At 37.3% G+C, this 13,324-nt stretch overlaps 1 protein-coding gene across 1 annotated transcript; it reads left to right on the forward strand.

Moving 5' to 3' along the window:
* Positions 1–222: 222 nt before the first annotated feature.
* LOC138045101 (malate dehydrogenase, mitochondrial-like) lies at positions 223–9,888 on the forward strand. The gene is made up of 14 exons (XM_068891490.1): positions 223–359; positions 653–773; positions 1,836–1,876; positions 2,729–2,819; positions 3,879–3,948; positions 4,605–4,644; positions 4,993–5,057; positions 5,501–5,561; positions 5,679–5,756; positions 6,485–6,583; positions 7,800–7,850; positions 8,246–8,347; positions 8,621–8,689; positions 9,691–9,888. The coding sequence occupies exons 1-14, from the start codon at positions 225–227 to the stop codon at positions 9,748–9,750; spliced, it is 1,083 nt and encodes a 360-aa protein (XP_068747591.1). The 5' UTR covers positions 223–224; the 3' UTR covers positions 9,751–9,888.
* Positions 9,889–13,324: the final 3,436 nt, after the last annotated feature.

Below are 13,324 nucleotides of genomic sequence, written 5' to 3' on the forward strand. Positions count from 1 at the left end.
GGGACCAACAAGCTAAGCAAAGCAGTGAGCACTAACATGATTATTTTTTTACTATCAAAGTGGTTAACACAATGCATCTTAAATTAGCAAAATAGATTCCTATCGGTCGACCGTTGGTTCTAAATAAACCAGCCATTCCCCTATCCTTTTGAGAAGTCCATCACTTACTACCTAATTTTCCTAGCGAAGAACTTTGAAAGAGACTGGAAAGGAACGCACGCGCAATGCTCAATCGGATCAACCAAATCTTCCGAAGAAAGTTGTCCAGCAAATATTCGTTCTTTAGGATGCTTTCAAGAACCGCGTCTCGTTTGCGAGGAGCTAGCAAGGCAGTGAGAAGCTTTTCTGTGGCCTCTCAGGTACTTATTATTACATATAATCTAAAGTTTTCTGATGCAAGTCACATATCACGCGTTATGTAACGGATGGACAGAGCTTTGTACCAATCGAAGGAGGTTGCAAACTGGCTTCAACAGTTAATTTGAATGATATCCTTGATGTGTAATTAATTTACCTTCGAGTCCAGAAGGTTTTTCAAACTCCTTAGTTTTACATCATTGCATGAGACTCTAAACCGAAAGATTGCTGAATATGTGTGTTACTTTTTGTATTCATGGTAAATTTATGAATTTTTTTTACCTGTTGTTTTCAGCATCAACAGAAAGTTGCGGTACTTGGTGCAGCCGGAGGAATTGGTCAGCCTATGTCACTGTTAATGAAACAGTCACCAGCTATCAGCCATTTGGCATTGTATGATATTGTAAACACGCCAGGTATTGGTGAATCAGAATTTCCTAGCAAAACATCATATTTAACAAGAGTCCACAATATTACAGTGTAGTCAAAACTGTTCGAAAGAATGATCCTTATAAGCAGTTTTGGACAATCACAGGCAAAGTAGTCCCCACTGTAATGATGACAGATGGCTTTAATTAAGAGCTGCTCTGGCGTTGGGGGGTTGTCATAGGCTCAGTCTCCAGCCGTGGGTGTCTCGGTGCAGCCACGATCCTGGATTGCGGGCGCACCTAGACACCCATGGCTGGAGACTGAGCCTAGGGTTGTCTCACTAGACCAACATTTAAAGAAGGGAGAAAGTTGAGGGGGTTTGGGGATCATCGAAAAACTTAATCATCGTTTGTTTAATGTCTTTGATCACAGATGATAATGATTTCTATTGTGACTCAAAAATCATCTGGTGTAAATTTTATCACTGTGTGGTGCAGTCACTCTTGATGGTTTTTTTGCCCACAGCAGTTTGCAGCTTTTACCCACTCTTCTCGCTGTCTTCAATGATGATTAGTAACATGAAAATAACTTAAGGTTTAACTGATAATGAATCATGGAGTAATTTAATGTAGTGGAAAATTACATGAGCAGGTTTGCCAGTGTAAATTCTTTGCACTAATGACTTTTATCTGACATGATAGTCAGAGATTTCATGGATACACATGTATCAATGCCTTGTAGGTAAAAACTGCAATGACTACACCCACTGCACAAAGTACACAAGGCAAATTTTGCCCATCACAAAAATAGGCATAGAAAAAAGTGGTGTAGATGGCTTTAGCCTGGGTAAAGTTCGTTGTGTAGAAAGCATAAATAAACCCTTATTCATCATTAATAGTAGTAGATGCATCTGTAATGAAAATACAACATGTGAACAATTCCATAAAACTACAAGTCCCAACAATTTTCAAGCAGTAAGCAAAGGTTCAAAGACCATATTTGAATATTATTGTCCTCATTTATTTGTAGGCTCTTGAGAAATAAATTATAATGCAACTGAATTGGGACTCAGCTTGATCTTCTCAGCAGTATTTTGTTGCTCTTGTTAGGTGTCGTAGCTGATATCAGTCATATCAATACCTCTGCCAAGGTGAGTAACTATGGAATTTGATTACATCCAGTGCAACCTCTCAAGAAAAGCCACGTTAAGGATGGTGGCAAGAGGTGTTAAGTGGCCATTGTAGGAAGAAAGGAGCATAATCAGGGTTGTCACAGTCAGGGAAGAATCAGGGAAAAACAAAAATTTTTCAAGGTCAGGGAAAAGTCAGGGAATTTTGTAAAAAGGCAGGGAAAATCTTAAAATATTGTCAAAGTCAGTGAAAAGTCAGGGAATTTTATTTCTGGTAAACAGTTCACAAGATTTTGTGCACAAAATCCCATGAAAAGTGCAAAGAAAAAAAGAAAATAAAAAAAATTGTTGGTCTTCAGAAGAAGCTGAAGCAAATGTAATTATTCAGCTAATTAAAGGTCAGTGAAAATTGTTTATAGGTCAGGGAAAAGTCAGGCAATTTTTTTGTTACTGACGAGTGGCAACCCTGATAATATGGTGCCAGTTTATTTGTTCTTTTCGTTATTATTATTATTATTTTTTTTTTTTTTTTTTGAGAAGTACAACTGAACCACCTTACTCCAAAAATTATAAAATTAATGGTTGTAAATGTAACAAAATTAATTTAAGTACAAATAAAAAACAAGAACAAGATAAGACATACAACATTTACTGTCTGAGAGAGAGGCTGCACTAATAACAATATTGTTATTCTTTGTCATGAAAATAAATGGTCTTTGTCGATTGTGGCTATGGGATACTAGTGACATCATTACTGGTACTAGTTCCAGTGCTCTACCACCAAGCTACTTTGTGGCAGGGACTTGTCAACCTGAAGACATCTGCGCATGACAGTACTCCTAATAGAAGCTTACATGTACTTCATTTTTATAGGTGACCAGTCATCAAGGACCTGATGATCTCAAAAGTGCCCTGGAGGGGTGTGCAGCTGTAGTCATCCCTGCTGGTGTTCCTAGAAAGCCGGGTTTGTACTGTATACAGCTGCTTACATTATTTTCATTTGGTTTTATCAACGGAGTTGATAATGTAAATTGGCCACCGTACAGAGATTCTAATACTCCGTTGATAAAACCAACTTTTTGTATACTACTTCTCCACCGACGCAGCAGCAAAGTTTCTTTAGAAACTACCCCCTTCATTCATCTTCTTACATTATTATCTAGAATGTGCCTTATAAGCCTGCCCCCACTTATAAGCACTCCTGATTAATATGCCCAACTTTAAAATGAAAAAGAAGGCATCTCATTATACACCCCTGAATAGTTTTGCTTGTTTATTTCTCCATAATGCTCTGAGAGGAAACAATTCAGCTTTTATTAAATAGCTCCTGGGAGTTAGACTTAACAGGTTTTACTCGCTCTAACACCAGAAGATTTTACTCTTCAACTGGGGATGTCCTAAGGTATCTGAGGAGTGAGAAATTTAGCTTCTCACCACTGGCTGCCCTTCCTTGATTTTCACTCAAACCCTTGTAAAAGACAAGAGTGACCGCTGCTTACATTATTAGCCCACGCATTTACTTCAAAAGTTATTGAAACCCCTGGTTAAGGACGGTGCCTACTATTGTTATTGCGCATACGTTCTGTGCATCTTGAGATACTCGGATTTCCTATCGATGATGCTTACTAACACAGGGATATTTTTGCACGGTTTAGAACTATCCGCAGAAAGTAGATCTTAGTAAGTACTCTTGGTATCCAAAAAGAAACCTGGGGGTAAGCATGCATTTTTGAGAGATGATTAGGCTTCAATTTGAGAAAGAACGCCATACATTGCTTTGTATTTTAAAGCTTTTTACAAATATTATTCATGAATTATCTTTGAAAAATGCGTGGCTACCCCCAATTTTCTTTTTGGATTTCAATAACACTTGTTAAGATCTATATTTCCTGCATAATCACACACCAGGCAAAAATATCTTTAATTAGTAGGCACTGTCCTTTATATTTGAGAGACTACATGTATGTTGGCTGTAATAATAAATGATAAATTGAAAGCAGTGTTTTTCCTTTGTTCTCTTCAGGAATGACACGTGATGATCTTTTCAACACAAATGCATCTATTGTCCAAACACTTGCGGAAGCTTGTGCCAAGTAAACATAACCTTTTGTTGTTTCACACTGCGGGTACTGTATGGGTGTTATTCGAGGTGAAGATACACAAGGAAAATACTCTTCACAGGATCTACCAGTTGTTTTGGACTACATGTAGTTTAATCCATGCAATTACAGGTTGCACAAAGTAACTTAATAGTCAACTGAAAAAAAGAGGCGTGAATGTAAATAAATGTACACTATAAACGTTAACAAATTGGATAATGGAATGACCAATCTTTCTCCAACATGTTGTAGATATACTTATATCATTGTTATGTAAGGTACAATCCTGTTTTAAACAAGCTATTTTCCTAATTTTGCAGAAGTCGCAAATACACTGTTATCAATAACATCACTCTTTTCCTCTGATTGTTTGATTTCTTATCACGCTCCAAGAGCAAGCTGTAATCTGATTGGCTAAGTGCTTATTACGTTAAAATGACAAGAAATGTGTGTGGTTGATCTCATCACTATCAAAACAATCACAAGAAACATGTCTGGTTTATCTTGATCTGAAAATAAAAAAAACAATTATCTCTTAATTTTACTTCTTCCATAACAATGGAATTACATTAAGGCATTACTAAAAGCTTGACAAACTATTATGAAGAGGTACACGAATTAAGGCAATAATTTTGTAATTTTATCTGCAGATATTGTCCAAAAGCTATTATATGCATCATCTCAAATCCTGTAAGTATAATTATTGCTAAATCTATGTACTGTGTACTAGGATTCATTTCTCAGGAGTTGCAAGACTTTTTGGTCCTTTTTTTGGGTGTCAAAGTCTCCTCTGAGAGGAAGAGGTTTTAAGTCATCAAACTCCACAACCATTTTGTTTTTTTGCCTTATATTCAAAACTTGTTCGAGTCCCGACCAGCCTATCGAAACAAGCAGATGACAGTTTCAGAAATGGCATTTCAAGCCTGAAAAGTTTTCTGAACGTTGGGAGAAAAGGGTCCCTGATATTAACTACTATTTGGTTGTTAGGTAGCAATGAGGTTGTAACTTACAATGATGTTTGTTTTTTGTTGTTTTTAGGTAAATTCCACAGTACCCATTGCAAGTGAAGTTTACAAAAAGGCAGGCGTGTTTGACCCTGCAAGGCAAGGGGCTATTTTTTGTCATACATTACTCATGAAAGAAATGGATGAGATAAGTTAGTTAAATGTTAACATTTAGCCATGAATATGCTTTACATGTGAAGGAGAGTGGGTATTAACAACAAAGACATTTTCCAAAAAAAAGTCACTCTTTCCTAATGTGGCTATTAAATTTTTGAAGACTACTGCTGTATTTTATGTGCCATATTTTGCTCAGTATCTTTATTGCGAAGGTAGAATCACACCTCACTCTTATTTGATCCTTCTTATCATTCTTGAAGTAATAATTTGTAGCATAACTAAAAATGGAAAATGTCAAAATCCCTTATAGGTTTTGATAAATGCAATGTTCAATTAAAGGCTTCTAAAATTTTGTAACCTTCACAGGTTCTTCTGCAATGTTTATTAAAATGTAATAAAAGTCTTTTTCATCTGTATTTTTACAGGATCTTGGGGGTTACAACGCTGGACATTGTGAGAGCAAATGCATTTGTTGCAGAAGCCAAGGTAATGCATATAAAGAGAGGATTCTCATTGGTGGGCTTACAGTTTTGAGTGGCTCTTTTTGGGGTTCTATCATAAATTAATACTTTTTTATCAGAAATATGTTTATTTATTTTTTAGGGTGTAAATGTGGACGATGTGAATGTTCCAGTCATTGGTGGTCACTCTGGTATTACAATACTGCCTCTCTTGTCACAAGTATGTTTTCCTGTGATCAAATGTCTATTTGAAGTCATCTTTTGAAATTCAAAAAAGTTACTCGAACAAGTGGCTTATAGAAAATGTATCAAATTAGCAAGACCCCTTCAAATGACATTTACATTGCTAAAAAAAATTGCAATAACATTTGAATAGAGAGTCCTTGTAGTGAAATAAAATCAAGCAGCTCAACCCAATTTTTTAGTACTAGTTACTGTTCTTGTATAGTCATCTTACCAAGAATTTAGAGAAACCTCAAAACGTGACACATGACAATGATAAACAATAATTTTTTTGACAGTCTGAAGAGCTGTGTTCTTCCCCCCCCCCCCCCACCCCCATCTCATTTGACCAGTTTACAGGAGTGCAAATTATTATTATTTGTTTTTTTGCTCTATTCATTGTTTTGAAGAGTCTTGATGCAAAAAGCATGATAAGATTTTACTCATTAGACAATTAAAAAGTCTTTTGTTTGCTTTCTTAGTGTTTGTCATTCTTATAAATGTCAAATTTTGCATGCAGGGTATTTTAATATACACTGTACAAGCAATTTTCTCAACTGCTCTTAGTTCTTCTTAACCCAGCATGGCTTGCAAAACAAAACTATGTATGTTGAAAAATGTCTGTGTGTTCTGTATGTGAAACCATCATGTATGTGTAGAATGCATGTACTGTTTCTTACAGTCCAGTTGCATGGTCTAACTGTTGTGCATATTAATTTTGTATAGACAACACCAAAAGTGTCATTTACAGATGAAGAAGTAGAAAAACTCACAGATCGTATTCAGAATGCTGGCACTGAAGTGGTCAATGCCAAAGCCGGATCTGTATGTATTATTTTATTGATACTTAATTTCCTTTCACTTTCAAGTTCCTCGAGTTTTGATCTAACATTGTCCATGACATTGTAGCAATCAAAATGCACTTGAGGTTCAAGGTTGTCGAGAACTAGTCATGTGAGAATAAGAGAGGACATTTGACTTTATAATGCAACTTAATGTAAAAATAGTTCTTTTGGTAGAAGATCAGCTACTCTGCTGATATGAAGACCGTTAACAAATTGCATTTTACGTAATGCTGTATGCTAAGTTGAAGAACCTCTAAGAACCACCCCTAAGAAGTGGTCCAAAGTTATGTGGAAAATTTGCTCCTCTATAGTCCTCATCTAATGCAACAGCATCACACCCCAAGAAAAGGCAGAAAAGGACATCCTTGCTTAACCAAAAGCATCTACTGACAACAATGCTCAAATCCTTTCTAAACTAAACTGTGTGAAAATGTAGGTATGACATTGACTGAGAGACACAGAATGATGATAACCTCCTAATATGGGAAAACAAACAATCTGATATGCTGCATGTATTGTCTGGGACAAAATTCCCTCAAATCTTAAAAAACTAAACATATACCAAGTCTCAAAACAATTGAAACCTTATCTGCTGTCAGAGCAACATATTTAAACGTAACTTAAGCATATATCCTTTCTCTCTTATTAAATTGTATTTTTAAAACTGCTTCTTTGAAAGTAGATTCTATCTCCATTCTTTACAACTTCAAAATCTGGAGAACTGGCCAGAAAATCTTAGGATTACGTACCTATGTTTTTATATAATAATTAAGTACAAGGCGAATAAAACAGTCCTAACCAATCTCATAGGCTCTCATCTCTGTGTGTGGCACTCCTTATCATGCTATCAGAATATTATTCTATTTCTGAAACATTTTAAATAGTTATTCCAATGTCACTCAACCATCAGAAATTAGAGAAGGAAGAATCTGTGATAAGGGATGATGTGAGAAAAAACGTTATTTGTGCAAGTAGTGAAATAAATGTACAACAAATCACAAAATGGACATTATTTATCTTGGATATAGAATTTGTAATAAAATAACGCTTAACTTAAACTCTTTCAGGATTTACACTAAGATGTGATGCGCACATTACTTGTCAATACTTGAATGTGGCATTTCTCTTGACTCTCAAGTTCGTGAACTCCTGGTGAATCTTTCAAATCGTTATTTTCTTTGTGAACGTTGTTTCAGGGATCTGCTACACTTTCAATGGCATATGCTGGTACTAAATTTGTCACATCGGTGAGTAAGTAAATTGGTGCAATGGATTGTGGATCTATTGGATTTAACAATTATTTCATAAGCGCGTATTGGATATGAAGTTGTAAATATCAAAAACGAGGCTTGTATTGCCGACTTGGCTATACATAACACTCTCATATCCAATAAGCGTGAATGTAATAACCGTTTCAATGAATTTTCATTAAATTCTAAACTGTTTTACAGAATGACAGGATGTTATCTTGGTTTTTACAAAGCCAAAGGTGCAATCGATTTCCATATAAGGTCATTACGGTTTATAAGCTGATAATCGAGATTGAGTGAGCCAGTCAGAAGGCTAGAAATGCAATATCCAAGATTGAAGATTAAATAAATTAGCGATAACCGAGACATCTTTATCTAATTTATGTCAACAGGTTCTTGAGGCCCTTAATGGCAAGAGTGGCGTAGTTGAGTGTGCATTTGTACAATCCGATGTCTGTGGGACGGGTTATTTTGCTTCACCTGTTGAACTTGGGGTATGTTTAATCTGAGGTACTCAAATTTTGTTGCCGTAGTGACTGTGAGGTTGTGCGTTTCTTTTTTCTGACCGCTCGCGAGACAACCAAAGTAACATTCTATGTATGGGCATCTTAAAAAAATCTTAAACTTGGGTGTTTGACGGAAACAACTTTTCATGTTTACCGTGCCGTTCATCTCTCAGCCGCTTTAAGTTATTGACCTTTGAACCGAAAATCACCCAAAGTAAAGGCCTATAGCCTCTTGTTTTTGTTTGTTTTTCTTTTCATTAGCCAAATGGCGTGAAAAGTAATCTTGGAATCGGCGATCTTTCTGGCTATGAGAAAAAGAAGCTTGAAGAGGTAGGTGTAAATCAAAGAATTTGCTAGCGATGAAGTCAAATGTTTAAATACTTCTGTCTACAGGTCTATATGGTTGTGTGTATTGCTGGTTTGCATGTGACGTTACGGTGGCCATGTTGGATGACAAGAACAATAACCTGTCTTTCCGCTGGGAACTAAACTTTATTATTATGCAAATTCTGCGAAAAGAAGTTGTATTGTATTGCTATCCAACATGGCCGCCCTGTCACGTGGGTGCAAACCGAGACTGACAGAAATTGCTCTCACTGTTGTTAAATAATATATAAGGACAACAAATTCGGCGTAAGTCATGGAAAAAGGTTCAAACTGCTTATGAACCTTTTTTAACCAAGACGCGTTGCTTTTTCAGTTGAACAGTAAACATATTTTAATGTCACTATGCTTGAAGCTTTAACATGCGAAAAGCTAAGTTGCCTATTGTGGCGTTACAGTAATTCTTCTGTCCGAGCTTTAAACCTTTTCCACAGAGCGATAACGCATAGATGAAACGTTTATAGCTGCACTCTATTCTACCAACTGGCAAAGTAATTATTTCATTAGGTATTTCTGTAGCATGAAGCGAAACGGAGTATTTTTACTCCCCCCAGGATGGGATGCCAGTCCATCGCAGGGTTACCCCCAGCATTAAATTCGCCGGTACCCATTTATTACACCTGGGTGGAGAGAGGCACCGTGAGAGTAAGCTTTCCTAAGAACACAACACAATGTCCCTGGCCAGGACCCGAACCCGGAACACTCGATCCGGAGTCGAGCACTCTAACCATGAGGCCACCGCTTGTCCAATTATTTAATTAGCGAGTCTCTTATTTTGGCTCATCCTCGGTGTAAAAACCCATGAAACTCACGGATGATGTAACACAAAGGAAAACAAAAGGGGAAAAAATAAAAAATAAACAATAACTAACCCTACCACAAGCTAACAAAACAAAGAAAAAGTTTTACAGGCTTTTACAGCTAACGCAATTCTTCCTGATTTTAAGGTGATACCCGAGCTTAAGAAAAACATCAAGAAGGGAGAAGACTTCGTTTCTGGGAAGTAATTGAGTTTAGCCCTGCTGTTTGTGGAATTCTGTGGATGCGCTCCGTAGAGTATGCTATCCAATATATTCAGTGGCGTGTACAATCTGAATGCGTTTGTTATCTGAAGATAGCCTATTAAAAATAACTGTTTTATTACATGTTCCGGTTCCTTTCTTTTCAGCGACAATGCCTCGCGGGTAATGCGAAAGGTAATGCGGGTGTGGGGCTCTTTCGTCTCTGGCCATCCCCGAATAAAGAGCTCGATTGCAGGCAAATTTATCAAGCATGATACCATTGGAGGCAGAGTAATTTCCGTGAACCTGTGTCTTGAAACAGTAAAAGTTCCTCTTGAACGCACCCGAAAAGTTTGTAAGCCTGTGACTGGGAAACAAAGTTTTCTTTAGAGATATGGAACACTTAGTTCAACACAAAGCTTTGAAAAGCACGTACACCCAGACAGCTTCGACCATTGATACATCATGAAGATTTTGTAGGATTTTCTATGCGAAAGATCATCTCAGTGAGACCAACCCCAAATATGTCCTGATAGCTTTGCGCAACGCAACTGCGTGGTCATGGATCAGAGACCCGTTATCAGGCTTATGGAATTGCTTTCTTAATAGGCCTTTTTAGATATATTAAAATTCGACTTGAAAGAGAGGTTTAGAGGACAAAGACAAAGGCTAGTGGATGATACGGAGATGTTTTTTCACATTCATTCCACAGTGTTTCTATTGTGTTTGCCCTCACTGCCTCACTATCAAGCTGAATGTTTGAAATTTCAAAAATGGCCTATTTGATGATCTCTCTCTCTCTCTCTCTCGCTTAAAGAAATTGTTTGATATATATGACGTTCTGCATCTGCATTTCTAGTTTTGCTGACGGTGCCTCGATTACCATAGAGCTTCTGAAAATATTACCATTTGCTGGATAGGACAGATCACATCCTGGGAATACCGTGCTCTTTTCTTACTTTGTGGGTTTGTTATAATGTACGCGCGTTGGTTACCAAACAACAAAACATGATGGTTACGATCAAGAATGACCCTGTTGCAGGCGATGCAATAGGGAACTTAAACAACGGCGACGGCAACGAGAACGTCACAAATTTTCATATTAAGTGGACAACAACAACAGCTTTGCACGCCCTGCACGTACGTGCTGCATTTGTGTCCATTTCTTTTCTCTCGTCTTCAAAACAACAACGTGAAATAACCAAATTTGAGGTTTCATCAAGGACGTCGGCAGTTGAGGATAGGTTTTCATTTTCTCCCCTAAATTAAGCGCTGTTCCGACCAGTGTCATTCTTGAGAACTTCCACACCCTTTTCCTATTAAAAAGGTTAAAATAGTCACGAAGTGATTACAATAACGTGAATTTATATTTTGAGATGACGTTCTTGTTGCCGTCGCCGTCGTCGTTGCTTAAGTTCTCTATTGATTTCGCGGAAACGTGTGCTCCTTTTTCGGCGTAGTTGCCATATTGCAGAGGTTTTTATTTAATCTTTTGAAAAGCGCACCAACAAAGGCTTGCTGCGTCCCGTTTGTTCCCGCTACATGGCCGGAAGTAAAATGTAATGCGTAGTACTTGTAATTTTAATTTGTTCTGCGCATACAATTTCAATCAGCCAGAGAAAAAAATTGATTTTTTATGTGCGACTAGAGCCTTTCGTTTCGTCGACCACTTAACCAAAAACGGAGGGCTCTAGGGACGAGAATGGATAGAATCCATCTCTGCTAACTCTCGTGAGTTGTTCACGCGTTTGGTGAGCCTATCGGTTAGCCCACATATAGGGCACATATTCTAACCTTGCATCTAGAATCGCCAAAGGTGTGCGACTAGCTAAAGTTGACCACGACTGAACACAAATTTTGCACTTGGACATCTAAAACAAAGCAAGTGTATCTTAATTTTTTGTGTTTTAGATGTCCCAGTGGGCAAATTGCGTTCCAGTGTGATGGTTTTTGTACCTTGTGATCACTAACCTGCAAAGGACCCATTGCTTCGAAAGAGAGTTTATACAAGAAAGCAGTGAAATTATTGATATGGATTGACTAGCTTGATGTAACCTTTGCACAGATTCCAAACCTGTCAACTAAGAAAAAGGGGGGATTTTAGGAGCGGCGTAGCCGCGCCATAAACGCCGCAGGCGCGATTCTCAAGGGGGGTCCGGGAGCATGCTCCCCGGGAAAATTTTTAAGATATATGCTTCTAAGATGCCATTTTTCTGCATCTTGAAATCACAATAAATGGGAAATAGTGGAATTTTTAACAGGTAGTGAAAGCTAAGGCTCATTGGTCCCACAAATGAACGCAAACCTTGCACAAAATCGAGGCAATCCAGTCATAGTAATTTATGCACTTTATGACACAGTTTAATAACCCTACTTGAAGTACATAAATAATGATTAATAATAATTTACATTTATATTGCTCAGGTTACATAAAGAGGATATTACATGGCCGCGCGGAGATAGGAAATTTCTCTTCGAGTGTTGAAGAATATTTCACGAGTGAGGGCAGGGAACGAGTGAATATTTTTCAACACGAGGAAACGTGTGAAAATAACATGTTATCTTCACGCGTGAAGATATCACGTTTTCGCGCGAAAGCTCACTTGGTATTTCATTGGTGTTTATATAATTAAAAAATATATGTGATCACCTGCGCATTACAATGATTAAAAACTAAAAAGTATAATAATGTAAAATGAGCTAAAACCTACAATAAAATCTGGGTAAATAAAAAGTGAAAACTAGACAAATATACAGCTAGATGCAAATAAATAAATAAATAGATAAAAATTAATTTCCAGTGCGTTACCGCGCCCAACATTACACAGGCTCATGCTACAATGCCAAAAGGGTAAAAATGGCTGAAAAACCACAGAAAAACGGTAAAGAATCATCCTAAAAAGACTGGTTAAAAAAAGAAAATCTTATCTTTCTTTGACGAGGGAGACTTTCAAAAACCGGGAGAAAATTAAGCGAAAACGGGAGGCCGGAAATCTCCCCGAAAACGGGGGGTTTCCGGCCAAAACGGGAGGGTTGGAATCTCTGCCTTTGGGAAGCTTCACTTCCGAAATGCTATAACAGTTTTTTTTCACCAGCCTTTTTTTTTACCTAGTTGTTTTTGTATGTTCATTTATTTATTTATTTCTGCGTCTCTACCCCTCAGATATTACCGAGTAAATACCGTACATCCTATATCTTCTCTCATTTCTTAGAATATTTATAATAATTTTATTCTTACCATCTTACAGACAAAAATATTCAATAAATCGGAGCTTTGGACCCTTCCCGCTCAGGCACATGATTAGATTTAACGAAATAGATTTTAATCCAAAAAATGGTATATGGACTCAAAAATTTTGTAATTTCATCGATAAATACCATTAAAGAATTTTTATGTCGTTCAAAGTCTAATATGATGAGCCCATACTAATGACGACAATGTAAAAAAAGGATTTTGCAAAGGAATCCGAGCTTGATTTGACCATCTTGACACAAAGGTCATTGATCCACTCACCCTACCGTCCCCCCAAGAAGCGGAAATGCAATCTCGAAGTGAGGCAAGATAAATACGTAAGCGTCA

This window comes from Montipora capricornis, chromosome 4, assembly GCF_036669925.1.
Source record: "Montipora capricornis isolate CH-2021 chromosome 4, ASM3666992v2, whole genome shotgun sequence".
In the NCBI taxonomy this organism is placed as follows: Eukaryota; Metazoa; Cnidaria; class Anthozoa; order Scleractinia; family Acroporidae; genus Montipora; species Montipora capricornis.